The sequence below is a fragment of the Oncorhynchus kisutch genome, linkage group LG13, assembly GCF_002021735.2.
Source record: "Oncorhynchus kisutch isolate 150728-3 linkage group LG13, Okis_V2, whole genome shotgun sequence".
NCBI classification, from domain to species: Eukaryota; Metazoa; Chordata; class Actinopteri; order Salmoniformes; family Salmonidae; genus Oncorhynchus; species Oncorhynchus kisutch.
Genome location: NC_034186.2, coordinates 72,317,292 through 72,335,123, shown reverse-complemented (window position 1 = coordinate 72,335,123; position 17,832 = coordinate 72,317,292). Strand labels below are relative to the sequence as shown.

General features: G+C 41.9%; 2 protein-coding genes across 3 annotated transcripts in view; both read left to right on the top strand.

Moving 5' to 3' along the window:
* The first annotated feature begins 8,540 nt into the window (after positions 1-8,540).
* LOC109906333 (myeloid leukemia factor 2) lies at positions 8,541-12,558 on the top strand. 2 transcript variants are annotated; one of them, XM_020503997.2, is made up of 8 exons: positions 8,541-9,262; positions 9,679-9,790; positions 10,127-10,162; positions 10,297-10,350; positions 10,657-10,785; positions 10,922-11,081; positions 11,296-11,510; positions 12,082-12,558. In XM_020503997.2, the coding sequence occupies exons 1-7, from the start codon at positions 9,219-9,221 to the stop codon at positions 11,505-11,507; spliced, it is 747 nt and encodes a 248-aa protein (XP_020359586.1). In that variant the 5' UTR covers positions 8,541-9,218; the 3' UTR covers positions 11,508-11,510; positions 12,082-12,558. The 2 variants fall into 2 exon arrangements, with proteins under 2 accessions (XP_020359586.1, XP_020359577.1); XM_020503988.2 differs by having other exon boundaries at positions 8,573-9,262; positions 11,296-11,503.
* A 3,143-nt stretch (positions 12,559-15,701) lies between these two features.
* LOC109900570 (gamma-enolase-like) overlaps positions 15,702-17,832 on the top strand; it is an 11,970-nt gene continuing 9,839 nt past the window's right edge. The window contains exons 1-5 of the mRNA XM_031787184.1: positions 15,702-15,778; positions 16,848-16,933; positions 17,161-17,256; positions 17,456-17,514; positions 17,650-17,719. Of these exons, the coding sequence (XP_031643044.1) occupies positions 16,849-16,933; positions 17,161-17,256; positions 17,456-17,514; positions 17,650-17,719 (310 nt within the window). The 5' untranslated portion in view covers positions 15,702-15,778; position 16,848. The remainder of the gene's footprint in view (positions 15,779-16,847; positions 16,934-17,160; positions 17,257-17,455; positions 17,515-17,649; positions 17,720-17,832) is intronic.

Genomic DNA, 17,832 nt, shown 5'->3' with positions numbered 1-17,832 from the left:
GCCACCTACCGACAATAAATACAATGAAATCAAATTGAATGGTCGCATACACATATTTAGCAGATGTTATTGCGGGTGTAGAGAAATGCTTGTGTTCCTAGGTCCAACAGTGCAGTAGTATCCAGCAATTCACAACAATACACACAATCTAAAAGTAAAATAATGCAATTATATAAATATTAGGACGAGCAATGTCAGAGTGATATTAACTAGAATACAATACAATATATACATATTAAATAAGTAGAACAATATTCTAAATATTAATCAAGTGTAATGTTTTCCATTATTACAGTGACCAGGGATTCCATGTCTCTAAGGTGCAGGATTGAGTGACCGGGTGGTAGCTGGCATCTAGCCAGTAGTATGTATGACAGTGACTTATAAACAAAATATCAACAACAAATAAATCAACTTCATAAACGTGACTTAATCCAATGGGTGGAATGGACTGGAGTGAAAACTGAACCCCACGAGGATAGCAGTACAGTGGAAATGCACACCATCTAAAATCTTTTTTTAAAAGTACTACAGCTGCACCGTTGAGAGCATCTCGACTGGCTGCATCACTGCTTGGTATGGCAACAGCACCACCCTCAATCGCATGGCGGTTCAGTACATCACTGGGGCCGAGCTCCTTGCTATACAGGACCTCTATAACAGCCGGTGTGAAAGGAAGGGCCATGAAATTGTTAGACTTGAGCCACCTAAGCTAACCTTTCTCTCTGCTTCCGCACGGTAAGCGGTACCAGTGCATCATGTCTGACACCAACAGGCTCCTAAACAGCTTCCATCTCCGAGCCATAAGACTGCTAAATACAGCTGAAGTCAGAAGTTTACATACACTTAGGTTGTAGTCATTAAAACTAGTTTACATACACTTAGGTTGTAGTCATTAAAACTAGTTTACATACACTTAGGTTGTAGTCATTAAAACTAGTTTACAAACACTTAGGTTGTAGTCAATAAAACTAGTTTACATACACTTAGGTTGTAGTCATTAAAACTAGTTTACATACACTTAGGTTGTAGTCAATAAAACTAGTTTACATACACTTAGGTTGTAGTCATTAAAACTAGTTTACATACACTTAGGTTGTAGTCATTAAAACTAGTTTACATACACTTAGGTTGTAGTCATTAAAACTAGTTTACATACACTTAGGTTGTAGTCATTAAAACTAGTTTACATACACTTAGGTTGTAGTCATTAAAACTAGTTTACATACACTTAGGTTGTAGTCATTAAAACTAGTTTACATACACTTAGGTTGTAGTCATTAAAACTAGTTTACATACACTTAGGTTGTAGTCATTAAAACTAGTTTACATACACTTAGGTTGTAGTCAATAAAACTAGTTTACATACACTTAGGTTGTAGTCATTAAAACTAGTTTACATACACTTAGGTTGTAGTCATTAAAACTAGTTTACATACACTTAGGTTGTAGTCATTAAAACTAGTTTACATACACTTAGGTTGTAGTCATTAAAACTAGTTTACATACACTTAGGTTGTAGTCATTAAAACTAGTTTACATACACTTAGGTTGTAGTCATTAAAACTAGTTTACATACACTTAGGTTGTAGTCATTAAAACTAGTTTACATACACTTAGGTTGTAGTCAATAAAACTAGTTTACAAACACTTAGGTTGTAGTCATTAAAACTAGTTTACATACACTTAGGTTGTAGTCAATAAAACTAGTTTACAAACACTTAGGTTGTAGTCATTAAAACTAGTTTACATACACTTAGGTTGTAGTCATTAAAACTAGTTTACATACACTTAGGTTGTAGTCATTAAAGCTAGTTTACATACACTTAGGTTGGAGTCATTAAAACTAGTTTACATACACTTAGGTTGGAGTCATTAAAACTCGCTTTTCAACCACTCCACAAATTTCTTGTTAACAAACTATAGTTTTGGCAAGTCGGTTAGGACATCTAAAGTACTTTTTCCAACAATTGTTTACAGACAGATTATTTAACTTATAATTCACTGTATCACAATTCCAATGGGTCAGAAGTTTACATACATTAAGTTGACTGTGCCTTTAAACAGCTTGGAAAATTCCAGAAAATTATGTCATGGCTTTAGAAGATTCTGAAAGGCTAATTGACATCATTTGAGTATATTGGAGGTGTGCCTGTGGATGTATTTCAAGGCCTACCTTCAAATTCAGTGTGTCCTTGCTTGACATCATGGGAAAATCTAAAGAAATCAGCCAAGACCTCAGAAAACAATTGTAGACCTCCACAAGTCTGGTTCATCCTTGGGAGCAATTTCCAAACGCCTGAAGGTACCACGTTCATCTGTACAAACAATAGTACGCAAGTATAAACACCATGGGACCACGCAGCCGTCATACCGCTCAGGAAGGAGACCCGTTCTGTCTCTTAGAGATGAACGTACTTTGGTGCGAAAAGTGCAAATCAATCCCAGAACAACAGCAAAGGACCTTGTGAAGATGCTGGAGAAAACATGTACAAAATTATCTATATCCACAGTAAAACGAGTCCTATATCGACATAACCTGAAAGGCCGCTCAGCAAGGATGAAGCCACTGCTCCAAAACCGCCATAAAAAAGACAGACTACGGTTTGCAACTGCACATGTGGACAAAAATCGTACTTTTTGGAGAAATGTCCTCTGGTCTGATGAATAAAAAATAGAACTGTTCGGCCATAATGACCATTGTTATGTTTGGAGGAAAAGGGGGAGGCTTGCAAGCCAAAGAACACCATCCTAACCGTGAAGCATGGGGGTAGCAGCATCATGTTGTGGGGGTGCTTTGCTGTAGGAGGGACTGATGCACTTCCCAAAATAGTTGACATCATGAGGAAGGAAATGTATGTGGATATATTGAAGCAACATCTCAAATCAAATGAATTTATAAAGCCCTTCTTACATCAGCTGATATCTCAGTGCTGTACAGAAACCCAGCCTAAAACCCCAAACAGCAAGCAATGCAGGTGTAGAAGCCAGGTGGCTAGGAAAAACTCCCTGGAAAGGCCAGAACCTAGGAAGAAACCTAGAGAGGAACCAGGCCAGGTGGAGATTATAACAGAACATGGCCAAGATGTTCAAATGTTCATAGATGACCAACAGGGTCAAATAATAATAATCACAGTGGTTGTCGAGGGTGCAACAGGTCAGCACCTCAGGAGTAAATGTCAGTTGGCTTTTTGTAGCCAATCACATTCAGAGTATCTCTACTGCTCCTTCTGTCTCTAGAGAGTTGAAAACAGCAGGTCTGGGACAGGTAGCACGTCCGGTGAACAGGTCAGGGTTCCATAGCCGCAGGCAGAACAGTTGAAACTGGAGCAGCAGCACGGCCAGGTGGACTGGGGACAGCAAGGAGTCATCAGGCCAGGTAGTCGTGAGGCATGGTCCTAGGGCTCAGGTCCTCGGAGAGAGAGTGAGAAAGAAATGAGAGAATTAGAGAGAGCATACTTAAATTCACACATGACACCAGATAAGACAGGAGAAATACTCCAGATATAACAGACTGACCCTAGCTCCCCGACACAAACTACTGCAGCATAAACTAAGACATCAGTTAGGAAGTTAAAGCTTGGTCGCAAATGGGTCTTCCAAATGGACAATGACCCCAAGCATACATCCAAAGTTGTGGCAAAATGGCTTAAGGACAACAAAGTCAAGGTCTTGGTGTGGCCATCACAAAGCCCTGACTTCAATCCTGTTGAAAATCTGTGGGCAGAACTGAAAAGGCATGTGCGAGTAAGGAGGCCTATAAACCTGACTCAGTTACACCAGCTCTGTCAGGAGGAATGGGCCAAAATTCACACAACTTATTGTGGGAAGCTTGTGGAAGGATACACGAACCGTTTGACCCAAGTTCAACAATTTAAAGGCAATGCTACCAAATACTAATTACTAATTGAGTGTATGTAAACTTCTGACCCACTGGGAATGTGATGAAAGAAATAAAAGCTGAAATAAATCATTCTCTCTACTATTATTCTGACAAAGTGGTGATCCTAACTGACCTAAAACAGGGAATGTTTACTTGGATTAAATGTCAGGAATTGTGAAAAACTGAGTTTAAATGTATTTGGCTAAGGTGTATGTAAAATTCCGACTTCAACTGTAGCTAACAGAATGGCTGCACGGACTATCTGAGTTGACCCTTGAATTTAAAAAAATAGTTTTGCACAGTCACAGTATTCTACACACTCACTGACACTCCAACACACACATACTGTAACATGCACACACATGTATACTGACTTTAGACAGTCTTGATGCCTATTCGCCTTACCCCTATGCATACAGTCCATTCTGAAAGTATTCAGACCCCTTCACTTTTCCATATTTTGTTATGTTACAGCCTTATTATAAAATTGATAAATAAAATATGTTCCTCGTCAATGAAAAATGGAAAAAAACAGAAATACATTATTTACATAAGTATTCAGACCCTTTGCTATGAGACTCAAAATTGAGCTCAGGTGCACCCTGTTTCCATTGATCATCTTTGAGATGCTTCTACAAATTGTAGTAAATTCAGTTTATTGGACATTACATTTTTTTAAAGGCACACACCTGTCTATATAAGGTCCCACAGTTGACAGTGCATGTCAGAGCAAAAACCAAGCCATGAGGTCGAAGGAATTGTCCGTAGAGCTTTAAGACAGGATTGTGTCGAGGCTCAGATCTGGGGAAGGGTACCAAACCATTTCTGCAGCATTGAAGATCCCCAAGAACACGGTGGCCTCCATCATTCTTAAAATGGAAGAAGTTTGGAACCACCAAGACTCATCCTAGAGGTGGCTGCCCGGCAAAACAGAGCAATCGGGGATAAGGGCCTTGGTCTTGGAGGTGACCAAGAACCCGATGGTCACTCTGACAGAGCTCCACAATTCCTCTGATGAAACCAAGATTGAACTCTTTGGCCTGAATGCCAAGCGCCACTTCTGGAGGAAACCTGGCACCATCCCTACGGTGAAGCATGCTGGTGGCAGCATCATGCTGTGTGGATGTTTGTCAGCTGCAGGGACTGGGAGACTAGTCAGGATAGAGGGAAAGATGAAAGGAGCAAAGTACAGAGATCCTTGATGAAAACCTGCTCCAGTGCACTCAGGACCTAATGACCTTCCAACAGGACAATGATCCTAAGCACACAGCCAAGACAATGCAGGAGTGGCTTCAGGACAAGTCTCTGAATGTCCTTGAGTGTCCCAGCCAGAGCCTGGACTTGAACCTGATCAAACATCTCTGGAGAGACCTGAAAATAGCTGTGCAGCGACACTCCCCATCCAACCTAACAGAGCTTGAGAGGATCTGCAGAGAAGAATGGGAGAAACTCCTCAAATACAGGTGTGCGAAGACAAATCAAATCAAAGTTTATTTGTCACGTGTGCCAAATTCAACAGGTATAACCTCACAGTGAAATGCTTACTTACAGGCTCTAACTAATAGTGCAAAAAAGGTATTAGGTGAACAATAGGTAAGTAAGGAAATAAAAACAACAGTTAAAAGACAGTCAAAAATAACAGTAGCGAGGCTACATACAGTAGCGAGGCTACATACAGACACCAGTTAGTCGGGCTGATTGAGGTAGTATGTACATGTAGATATGGTTAAAGTGACTATGCATATATTGTGAACAGAGAGTAGCAGTAGCGTAAAAGAGGGGTTGGTGGGTGGTGGGACACAATGCAGATAGCCCGGTTAGCCAATGTGAGGGAGCACTGGTTGGTCGGCCCAATTGGGGTAGTATGTACATGAATGTATAGTTAAAATGACTATGCATATATATATATGATAACAGAGAGTAGCAGCAGAGGGGTTGGTGTGTGTGTGTGGGGGGGGGGGGGGGGGGGGGGGGGGGGTACACAATGCAAATAGTCCGGGTAGCCATTTGATTACCTGTTCAGGAGTCTTATGGCTTGGGGGTAAAAACTTTTGAGAAAACGTTTTGTACTAGACTTGGCACTCCGGTACCGCTTGCCATGCTGTAGTAGAGAGAACAGTCTATGACTGGGGTGGCCGGGGTCTTTGACAATTTTTAGGTCCTTCCTCTGACACCGCCTGGTGTAGACGTCCTGGATGGCTCTAATCGCTGCCAAAGGTGCTTCAACATAGTACTGAGTAAAGGGTCTGAATACTTACGTAAATGTGATATTTCAGTGTTTTATTTTATAATAAATTTGCAAAAATGTCTTAACCTGTTTTTGCTTTGTTATTATGGTGTGTTTTGTGAAAATGTATATATATATATATATATATATTTAATCCATTTTAGAATAAGGCTGTAACGTCCCAAAATGTGGAAAAAGTCAAGGGGTCTGAATACTTTCCGAATGCACTGTGTCTACCTCTATCACTCAAGTAACCCTGCACATTGTAAATATGGTATTGGAACTGACCCTGTATATAGTGTATTACCTTGTGTTCTTATTTTTTATTTCTCATGCGTTTTTGTTCTAGCTTGTGTTATCTTTAGTGCTACTTTGAATTACTGTATTGTTGGGTTTGGAACATGCAAGAAGGCATTTCACTATACTTGTGCATGTGACATTAAAACTTCACTTCAAAAACACATTTGACAGTTGGCACAACTTTTGAGCATACAGTGGGGCAAAAAAGTATTTAGTCAGCCACCAATTGTGCATGTTCTCCCACTTAAAAAGATGATAGAGGCCTGTAATTTTCATCATAGGTACACTTCAACTATGACAGACAAAATTAGAAGAAAAAAATCCAGAAAATCACATTGTAGGATTTTTTATGAATTTATTTGCAAATTATGGTGGAAAATAAGTATTTGGTCACCTACAAACAAGCAAGATTTCTGGATCTCACAGACCTGTAAACTTCTTCTTTAAGAGGCTCCTCTGTCCTCCACTCGTTACCTGTATTAATGGCACCTGTTTGAACTTGTTATCAGTATAGAAGACACCTGTCCACAACCTCAAACAGTCACACTCCAAACTCCACTATGGCCAAGACCAAAGAGCTGTCAAAGGACACCAGAAACAAAATTGTAGACCTGCACCAGGCTGGGAAGACTGAATCTGCAATAGGTAAGCAGCTTGGTTTGAAGAAATCAACTGTGGGAGCAATTATTAGGAAATTGAAGACATACAAGACCACTGATAATCTCCCTTGATCTGGGGCTCCACGCAAGATCCCACCCCGTGGGGTCAAAATGTCACAAGAACGGTGAGCAAAAATCCCAGAACCACACGGGGGGACCTAGTGAATGACCTGCAGAGAGCTGGGACCAAAGTAACAAAGCCTACCATCAGTAACACACTACGCCGCCAGGGACTCAAATCCTGCAGTGCCAGACGTGTCCCCCTGCTTAAGCCAGTACATGTCCAGGCCCGTCTGAAGTTTGCTAGAGAGCATTTGGATGATCCAGAAGAAGATTGGGAGAATGTCATATGGTCAGATGAACCCAAAATATAACTTTTTGGTAAAAACTTTGGAGGACAAAGAATGCTGAGTTGCATCCAAAGAACACCATACCTACTGTGAAGCATGGGGGTGGAAACATCATGCTTTGGGGCTGTTTTTCTGCAAAGGGACCAGGATGACTGATCCGTGTAAAGGAAAGAATGAATGGGGCCATGTATCATGAGATTTTGAGTGAAAACCTCCTTCCATCAGCAAGGGCATTGAAGATGAAACGTGGCTGGGTCTTTCAGCATGACAATGATCCCAAACACATCGCCCGGGCAACGAAGGAGTGGCTTCGTAAGAAGCATTTCAAGGTCCTGGAGTGGCCTAGTCAGTCTCCAGATCTCAACCCCATAGAAAATCTTTGGAGGGGGTTGAAAGTCCGTGTTGCCCAGCAACAGCCCCAAAACATCACTGCACTAGAGGAGATCTGCATGGAGGAATGGGCCAAAATACCACCAACGGTGTGTGAAAACCTTGTGAAAACTTACAGAAAACGTTTGACCTCTGTCATTGCCAACAAAGGGTATATAACAAAGTATTGAGATAAACTTTTGTTATTGACCAAATACTTATTTTCCACCATAATTTGCAAATAAATTCATTAAAAATCCTAAAATGTGATTTTCTGGATTTTTTAAATCTAATTTTGTCTGTAATAGTTGAAGTGTACCTATGATGAAAATTACAGGCCTCTATCATCTTTTTAAGTGGGAGAACTTGCACAATTGGTGGCTGACTAAATACTTTTTTGCCCCACTGTACATGCATGCAACAGCAGTTTAATCCTCAAAAGCAAGGCCTGTAGAGAGCAGTGTTCTCACATTTCCGTTACTTGCAATATTTTGATTCCTAAAGTTGTTTCTGAGTCTTGTTTTAAAATGTTCTGTTTTTACAGTCATAACAAGACTATGCTTTAGAAAAAAAGATAGTTGATGATGATTTTAAGCTCTATATAACTTATGTCACCCTGTCACCAGCTCTTTTACTGACATTCAATTTTTTTAAATACATTTAAAAAAAAATACATGTAAATAGATATCAAAGAAGTGACATTGGTTGACAGATATTACACATTAGCAAGGGTATGTTGGGCTTTTTGCATTCTATCCTCAGTGACGACGAGCCTGCGTCATTTCCGGATGTTGCCTCCCCCTTTTTTTATTGACATTTCGCTTAATTCTAGCTTGCGGGCTACAGGCGTTTTGCAGGGTCATTTGTTTTTTATTCGGTGACATTTAGCACCACGTCTTCTGAACGGATAGGTGCATGTTTTGCACAAAAGAGAGGCGTTTGTAGGTGTCAGGTTGTTGGAAAATTGTAGAGACAACATCTTTCTTCCTTTGGATTCCTGACGTTTTGGCTTCCTTTGTCAGCTTGACTTCCGTTTTCATGTGCAATCAACAGTGGAAAAATAGCTAGCTATCTTGCTAGGAAAACCCTAGCCAATGTATTAAGTTGTACTTAGGCATGAGCAATCTACGACTTTCTATCGGCAAATAAGTCTGCTTTAAGGGGCTCCTTTCCAACGTTGGTTTGTAAGCTAGTTTTCAGGCTAGTTTCCTAACACGGATGCTAGGTGTCTAGCAAGGATAGCTAACTTGCTAACAATACTGCTGTACATTTCTCACTATTGTCCGTCGGTACGCTGTTCTAGAAGTGTCGAAATATTTGAATGAGAGGTCGTACATTTACTGTCCTCTTACATAATTTTTTGTACTGAGGCCCGAAGAAACTACGTTTTTAGCTAGCCCCAGCTAGCTTAATTAGCTAACCAAAACACCATGTTTCGATATTTAAATGACGTGGATGACAACCCTTACATGATGTGAGTATCGTATTGCCTTTTATCCAAGCAAACTGCATGTTTTGCTTTTATTCTCATTTGAATGAATCAACCCAGTCGTTGTCGTTTGTTCTGAGATTTAAAGGCCTAATCTCCTGACACCATGTGTAGGCAGGCAGCCAGAATATATTAGGTAACTACATACACCACATAGTTAACTATATCACGGCTGGGATGGATCATGGTTATGTCTAGCTTATTATTTTTTACATGAAAATGTGTTTACCCCTTATATTCTCATTCCATGATGAGTAACCATGGTCAAGAGTACACCTGGAAACAGGTGGATTTCTCACCTGAGTTTTCATCATTATGTCAGCAATCCCTTTCCTTATTCACTGCTGTGTGTTTTTTCATGGTCTGTATCCTCAGTGAGATAAATTGTTTCTGTTTTGAAGGGATCCATTCGCAGCCCAGAGGCAACAGATGAGGAGTCTGTTTGGGTCGTTTGGCTACGAACCTTTCCCCCTCAGCCCTCAGATTCAGCCTCCCCGTGCACCCCACCTTCAGGTGTGTGTGAGCGAGAGTGTCAATACTCTGAGTATCTCTAGTAAGTGTGTGTGATGTTGGGTTGAATTCCATTTCAAATTTAGGAAGGACACTACAATTCAAATTATCTTCAATGGGTAAACATTGGAATTTGATTTGGACTTAGGATAACTTTTTTAATTGACTGTAATTAAAATGGAATAGACCCAACCCTGGTAGGTATACAGCACAACACACCATAGCTGTTTCACCTTTGATTATATGTAGTGTTGTCTAATTTTATAGTACTTCATGCCACACTGCATTGTTACTGCATATTTGTTGTCTGCTGTTAAATAACCTCCTACTGCTTTTCAGGCTGGGGCCCTGCAGCCGTTTGGAATGATGGGAATGGTGAGTCCTTGTTCCTGCGTGTTAAGATGTTATCGCTGCCTTTTAGAGCCCAGAATGCACCGTTCCAATATGTTCAAAACGAATTCTCAATTTCAAAATCGGATAACTGACTTCCTAATGTGTTCCTTCCCCAGGGGGGAGGCTTCATGGACATGTTTGGAATGATGGGAGGAATGATGGAGAACATGGTGAGTATTTTCAGAGATTCCTGGTATTCCCTCACCTGCTTTCCCAGATCCAGATCAGGCATGTTCCTGGGCTATAAAACACCGTCAATGGAGATTCTGTGTCCAGAAAAAAATCATTTTAGAGTTAACGTTTTGTAACCCAGCAACAACTCTGTCTAAAGCAAAGACCCAACATGAGTTCAGTGGTTGAAACTTAAACATAATCCAGCAACAACTCTGTCTAAAGCAAAGACCCAACATGAGTTCAGTGGATGAAACTTAAACATAATCCAGCTGGACAAGATGTGTTATCTTCTTTCCCTTTAGGACAGAATGTCTGGTTCGCCAAACTGTCAGACGTTCTCTTCCTCCACAGTCATCTCCTACTCCTCCTCAGACATGGGAGCCCCTAAAGTCTACCAGCAGACCAGCGAACTGAGGACTGCACCTGGAGGGGTAAGAGAGCAGGCCAAATTACATTTACTGCTGTGATTGCATGTACATTTGTTCAGTAGGGGTTTACAACGCCAATCCTCCAGAGATACTGGCCTCTACTACCAGCTCCCTGCTGAACACTACCTCCTGCCCTCAGATTCGTGAGACGCGCCAATCGATGCGTGACAGCGAGAGTGGCTTGGAGCGCCTGGCTATTGGCCACCACATCTGGGACCGCGGTCACGTGATGGAGCGCTCCCGAAACCGGCACACCGGCGACCGCGAAGAACGGCAGGACTACATAAACCTGGAGGAGAGTAAGTCACGGAGCTACATGTGCTACTCACTACGGTTCTCCAGAGTCACGTTTCTAACCCCCAAGTAATAATAAACCATTTGTCTTGGGTAAAAAAGCATATGGATGCTAAATGGCTGTATTTGCAAGGGTTTGTTTCCATTGCTAGACTTGCCTGTTTAGAGTTACATCTGGCCAGGTTTCTGACCCCAACCCCCCTCTCCCCTGTCTCTCAGGTGAGGCTGCTGCCTTCGATGAGGAGTGGAGGAGCACAGCCGGAAGGTACCCTCCCCCAAATGCACGGGGGATAGATTACGGCCGGGACAGGAGGGCAGGTGGGCAACAGCTGGCCCTCGCAGCCCCACCCAGCTCCTCGTCTCCGCCCGCCCCTCGCCATGAGTCTCCCAGACACCTCCCACCTGCAACTCGCCCCCGTTACGACTGGTGAGAGGTAGGAGGAGCATGACCTGTATGTCTGTGTGTGTTTTGTAAAAGTGTGTGTACTGTGGACAGCACTGCACAGTCCCAAATCAATTATTGTACCCTTTGTTGATCTGAAAGTAGTGGATAGGTATCAACCCTGATATAGGGTCTTTGTTTACGCCAATCCCGATCCAGTCCTTTCAAATCCACTAGGTGAGTCAATAAGGTCCAGGGAACAGATGAGATCAGTCTGGAACTGGGCCTGTCCCAGTTGTTAGCCTGTCTGTGGTCAATGGGTATATCTTGCTGTTTGGGGTTTTAGGCTGGGTTTCTATATAGCACTTTGTAAAAAGGGGCTTTATTAATACATTTTATTGATTGATCTCAATAGTCTACAGTGGTTTATGTTACACCACTCGTCCATCTGCTCTGACATTAAACAAGTGGACAGACAAAACCTCAGTCCCATTAAGAATCCTCCATATTGCTTTTGACATAGCCAATGTTTTCAGATCAGTGTGGGAGAGGAGATAAGAAGCCACTATGACAGTTGAGATCCACATCACCCACTGATGATGTCATGTGTTTTCTCCTGCCAGGGGTCAAGGGTGAAATGTGAGCAGAAGGATGGAGGAGAGGATACTGAGGGGATCTGCCTGATGCTGTGAACGAAGAAGGGAGGAGAAGGTCACGACTGACCGTGAAGATATTTGATATGATGGGACTGTCTATATATAAACTATACATTTAACACACACACACATCAGAACCCAATACACTCAATACCTGCAATTATGGTTCAACCTCTCTGCTGTTACCGTTCACATACACATGTGCGGACACACACGATTACACACACTCAAGTTGTATATAGAGCCACCCTCCAACTTTACATGCGTTAATTGCCCACCTCACTATATAAATATATATACATTGCCACACTACATACTACACATGTGCTGTACAGTCCATATATGTTTGTGTAGACACTAGTGTGTCTGTGAATTTAATTGTATACTGTTGACTAATTAAACTAATTAATGAAAACAAACATTAAACATTGTTAGATAATTGCACACTGTGTTGTGGTTTGTCATGGAATAGTGAGTGGATAGGTTATGTTTTTAGAACAGGTTTTGACCTGACAAGGACTGACATAACTAAAGGTGGTACAGGAGAAATGGAGTTTGCTGGTGTTTTTCTGTCTTTATACAGTCTCTTGTCTGAAAATCCCATTTCCATGTAGGAAGTAAACTGACATTCCAATACACATTTTTGTTGTTGTAAACCCATGAGAATTGGAATTTCAGTTTACTTCCTGATTTGGCACAATTGAAATGGAATTGATCCCAACCCTGGTGCATGTGAAAAATGTTACTTGGTTGTATTTTATTTTCGCTGTTGAATCTGTTCAATATTCAGCATGCCTTTCCATCCCAACACTTTGTTAATATTATAAATGCCACAGTAAATAGTGTGTCCTATGGCACAGTCCATCCCTTCATACATACTCCCTCACAAATAAACACATTCACATCCCTACACACTCACTCTCTCGTGTGTGTAAACTCGTGCTCTGACTATCTAGTGTCAGAATAGCTGCAGATGGTCATATGACATCCAGCTGGAACACACCAGAGAAGAAGCCAATCAAAATCCTCCCTGCCCTCTGCCCATTCCTGTGGCACATTCCCTCTGGATATCTCTCCCCTCCTCTCTTCCATAATTGTCACCTTCATTGCTGAGGTTCCCTCTGTATTTTATAGCTGCCTTGTGTGATTTATTGTTTGTTCTCTATCTTTCATCTCTCCATGTCTGTATTCTGTTAAGTGCTACCCATCACTAGTTACTGGCCCTCTATTACCCGCCTTCATTCACATACAGTGCCTTGCAAAATTATTCAGACCTTTTGGATTGCTTCACATTTTATTGTTACAAAGTGGAATTAGAATTGATTGATTTAATTGTATTTTTTGTTTTGTCAATTTACTCTGTAATGTCAAAGTGGAAGAAAAATTCAAACATTTTTTTAAAGATTAATAAAAGTGTGATAACTAAAATATGTCCATTGCATAAGTATTCAGCCTATTTGTTTATGCCTAAATTAGTTCAGGAGTACAATGTTGCTTAATAAATCACATAAGTTACATGGACTCACACTGTGGGAAATAGTAGGGGTCAACATTTTTTTTATGACTAACCCTTCTTCTGTCCCCCGTGCATAAAATATCTGTAAGGTCCCTCAGTCAAATATTGAATAACAAGCACAGATTTAACTACAGAGACCAGTGATCTTTTTGAAAGCCTCAAATAAGGGTAGTGATTGGTTGATGGATAACAATAACAAATCAGACATTGAATATCTCCTTAAGCATGGTCAAGTTAATAATTAGGCTGTGGATTATGTATTAAACCACCCAGACACATCAGGATAGACATCCTTCTGAACTGAGGTGCAGGACAGGAATTAAACTGCTCTCGGATGTTACCATGAGGCCATTGGTGATTTTAAAGCAGTCACAGGGTTCAATGGATGTGATGGGAGAAAACTGAGGATGGATCAACAACATTGTAGTGACTCCACAATAATGACTTTAAGTGAAAAGAATAATAATAAATATACAGAATAAAAATATTCCAAAACACCCATCTTGTATGCAACAAGGCACTAAAGTAATACACTTTTTGGCCTAAATGCAAAGTCTTATGTTTGGGGAAAATCCAACATAACACTTCACTGAGTAACTGCCTCCTTATTTTCATGCATGGTGGTGGCTGCATCAAGGTATGGGTATGCTTTACATCTGCAAATACTTTGGAGTTTTTCAGGATAAAAAGAAACAGGATGGAGCTAATCACAGGCAAAAGGAAAACCTGGTTCAGTCTGCTTTCCAACAGACACTGGGAGAGGAATTCACCTTTCAGCAGGACAATAACCTTCAACACAAGGTCAAATCTACACGGGAGTTGCTTACCAATAAGACAGTGAATGTTTTGAGTGGCGAAGTCAACGTTTTGACTGAAATCTGCTTGAAAATGTATGGCAAGACTTGAAATTTGCTGTCTAGCCATGACCCCTAACATCTTGACAAAGCTTGAAGAATTATGAAATTCGATATTGGACAATCCAGGTGTGTAAGCCCAAGACTTACCCAAGAAGGCTCACAGGTGTAATCAATGCCAAATGTGTTTCTAACATATATTGACTCAGGGAGCTGAATACTTACGCAACAACTAAAATATTTAATTTATAATTTTTTTAAATTTGTATTATTCTTCCATTTTGACATTACAGAGTATTTTGTGCAGATTGTTGACATTTCTTTTTACAATAAAATCCAGTTGACTTTGTAGCACAATAAAATGTGAAGAAATCCAAGGGGTATGAATACTTTTGCAAGGCACTGTATCTATTCCATGTGGCCATCTAACCTGGACTACAGGGAGTTCAATGTCTCCCCTCCTATACTGTGCATGCTAAGGCTAAGCCAAATACAACCTACAGTTTGGTCACAACAGTCTATACAAGGCCTATCCACATAGTATCTATACAAAGCTGATAGCCATACTAACAGATTTCTGCAGCCAGCAGTATGTCTTAGAAGATGAATGCTAATGCTAACTAAGTGAATGTATCCTCCAGTATGTTCTAGCTAGCAGATACACACAGCAAGCTAAGCCCATGCATCCCACAGTATGTCCCAGCATACACTCCTGCCAACCCTGCCGTCTGTTTCTTCCTGTGCTCTGTGTTTGTGAGCTTATCAGGGCTTACATCACTACTGACTAGTACTTATGACATCTGCGGAAATATTGTTCCAGCAAATGTATGCATAAATGAATGTGTAATTGTCTTGTTTGCCAACATACTGAGCGTCTGTGCCTAGGGCTGTAGCTCTGTTGCTGTGGCGCAGTGTGTTGACTGTGTCATCATGGGATGGGACAGGGGGGTTGTGGGAGATTGTGTTTTGTATTCCATGTTGTATTCTCTCCTATTCTATTTTGTGACATTTCTCTGGGCTCAAGCCAAACACAGAACACACACAACCCCTCTTTTTCGGTGCCTACTGCTGCTATGCTGAATCCTTCGCTCCTCTCCTCTTTCTGTCCCCAGTCTCGCTCCCTCCCCTTTCCTCTGCATCTTCCAATAACTTGCGCGTTCCCCCTCCCCCGTCTGTCGCACGTTCTCACCGCCTCCCCTTTTCTACCTCCTCCCTGTGCCCCTCTCTCACTCTCCTTCTCTCTCATTTGCTCACATTTTCCCACTTTCCCTACCAGGCTTCACACACACTGCAGGTAATGGAAAACAATATACATCTATTCCTTCCTTCCTTCCTCTTATCTTTCTCAGTCTCCTCTCCTCTGTCTCTCTGCTCTCTTCTCTCATCATTTCATCCCTCAGCCAGCTCAAATCCTCTGATTAGTCCTTGACTGCACAGCACAGCACAGGTACCATTGCATCAGCTTATGTGTCTAAACTCACTGACGGTGTGTATGTGTCAAGGAATGACAGCGCATTGTGTGTGTGTCCTACTAGTCCATGGTTCGGGGTTGAATGTGTTTGATGGTTGGCCTGTCAATTGCGGTGTGGTGTGTGTCGCTGTATGTGCTTAGAGTACATCTGCTTCACAGCATTTACTTCCTGACTATGCGTCAGTTTGTGCCAGTTTGCTGTGTGTGTGTGTGTGTGTGTGTGTGTGTGTGTGTGTGTGTGTGTGTGTGTGTGTGTGTGTGTGTGTGTGTGTGTGTGTGTGTGTGTGTGTGTGTGAGAGAGAGAGAGAGAGAGAGAGAGAGAGAGAGAGAGAGAGAGAGAGAGAGAGAGAGAGCGAGAGAGAGAGAGAGAGAGAGAGAGAGAGAGAGTAGAAGTCTGCCTGTGTTTTTATCTCTCACTCTGTGAACATCACTTACCCCATCTCAGAATCTTAATCATTTCTGGCCAAAGGGGGATTTAATCATTTTAGGATCTCTACCAGCGTTCCCTTGCTCCTCTCATCTTTCTCCCCCGTCTTCTAAAGCTTGTTTTGATAATGCAGAAATCCCCCTGCTGTGTTAGAACATGACTGTGTTAGAACATGACTGTGTTAGAACAAGGCTGTGTTTGAACATGGCTGTGTTAGAACATGGCTGTGTGAGAACATGGCTGTGTTAGAAGGAGGGTTGGTGCCTGTACTGTATGTGCTAGAAGAGAGGATGAAAGGTGTGTGTCTACGTGTGTGTGTGTGTGTGTGTGTGTGTGTGTGTATACATATGTATATTTGTATGCGTGCCTGTTAGATGTGAGAATGAATTGTGTCTGTATTATATTTGCCTCTGTCTGTGTGTGTGTATGTGTGTGTGTGTGTGTGTGTGTGTGTGTTCCCCACAGGATGTCGATAGTGATCATTGTTGCCAGGGAGATCCTGGACTCCAGGGGGAACCCCACAGTGGAAGTGGACCTGCACACTGACAAAGGTGAGAGACTGGTATTTTTCATCACCACTACATGGTGTGATTATTTGAGATATTCCATTATCAACTGGTTAATGGGTATTTTCCTTTCCCCTCTATCCTTCACCCCTCCATTCCCTCATTTTCTCAACCCTTCCATTCCCTCCCCCATCTGTCTTCCCCTCTCTCCCCCTCTCTTCCCTCGTTCCCTCACCCCTCCATTCCCTCAAATCTCTCCCTCCTCCTTCCAGGTGTCTTCAGGGCAGCTGTGCCTAGCGGAGCGTCTACTGGCATCTATGAAGCCCTGGAGCTGAGAGACGGAGACAAGAGCCGCTACAAGGGCAAAGGTGAGGGCTGAGGAATGTGTGTGTATGTATGTGTATGTGTGTTTGTGCATGATCGTTCACTGAGTGAGGTGCAGAATGAACTACTTTTCTGTGTCCTTTTCTTAATTCTTATGTCCTGTCTCTGTATCCTCCTCCTCCTCCACCACCTCTTCTTCATCCTGTTTCTTCTCATCCTTCGCTACATCCCTCCTTCTCCTAGGTGTGCTCAAGGCTGTTGGTCACATCAATGACACCATCGGTCCTGCCCTCATCCAGTCGGTGAGTACGGTGGAGAGCGTGTGTATGTGTGTGTGTTATGTCCTGTGTTGCAGTGTGTTTGTTTGGGCATATTTGTAACTGAGAGAAAGAGAGAAAGATATCTCATCAGTCTCTCTAAGATGTGCTGTGTTGCAGGAGGTCAGTGTGGTAGAACAGGAGAAATTGGACAAGATGATGATAGAGATGGACGGCACTGAGAACAAGTGTAAGTAACAACTTGTATGAATCACATATGGGACACCAGCTTGGACTAGTCCTAGTCTCAAGAGCTGGCGTCTGAACGTTTTATTCTCACCAGTGCTTTTTCAATTTGATCTT

Excerpts from the sequence above, each read along its gene's own strand:
- LOC109906333 (XM_020503988.2), top strand. The coding sequence starts at position 9,219 with ATGTTTCGATATTTAAATGACGTGGATGACAACCCTTACATGAT. Across the intron at positions 9,263-9,678 it reads GATGACAACCCTTACATGAT|GGATCCATTCGCAGCCCAGA; the intron begins GTGAGTATCGTA and ends TCTGTTTTGAAG. Across the intron at positions 10,163-10,296 it reads CGTTTGGAATGATGGGAATG|GGGGGAGGCTTCATGGACAT; the intron begins GTGAGTCCTTGT and ends TTCCTTCCCCAG.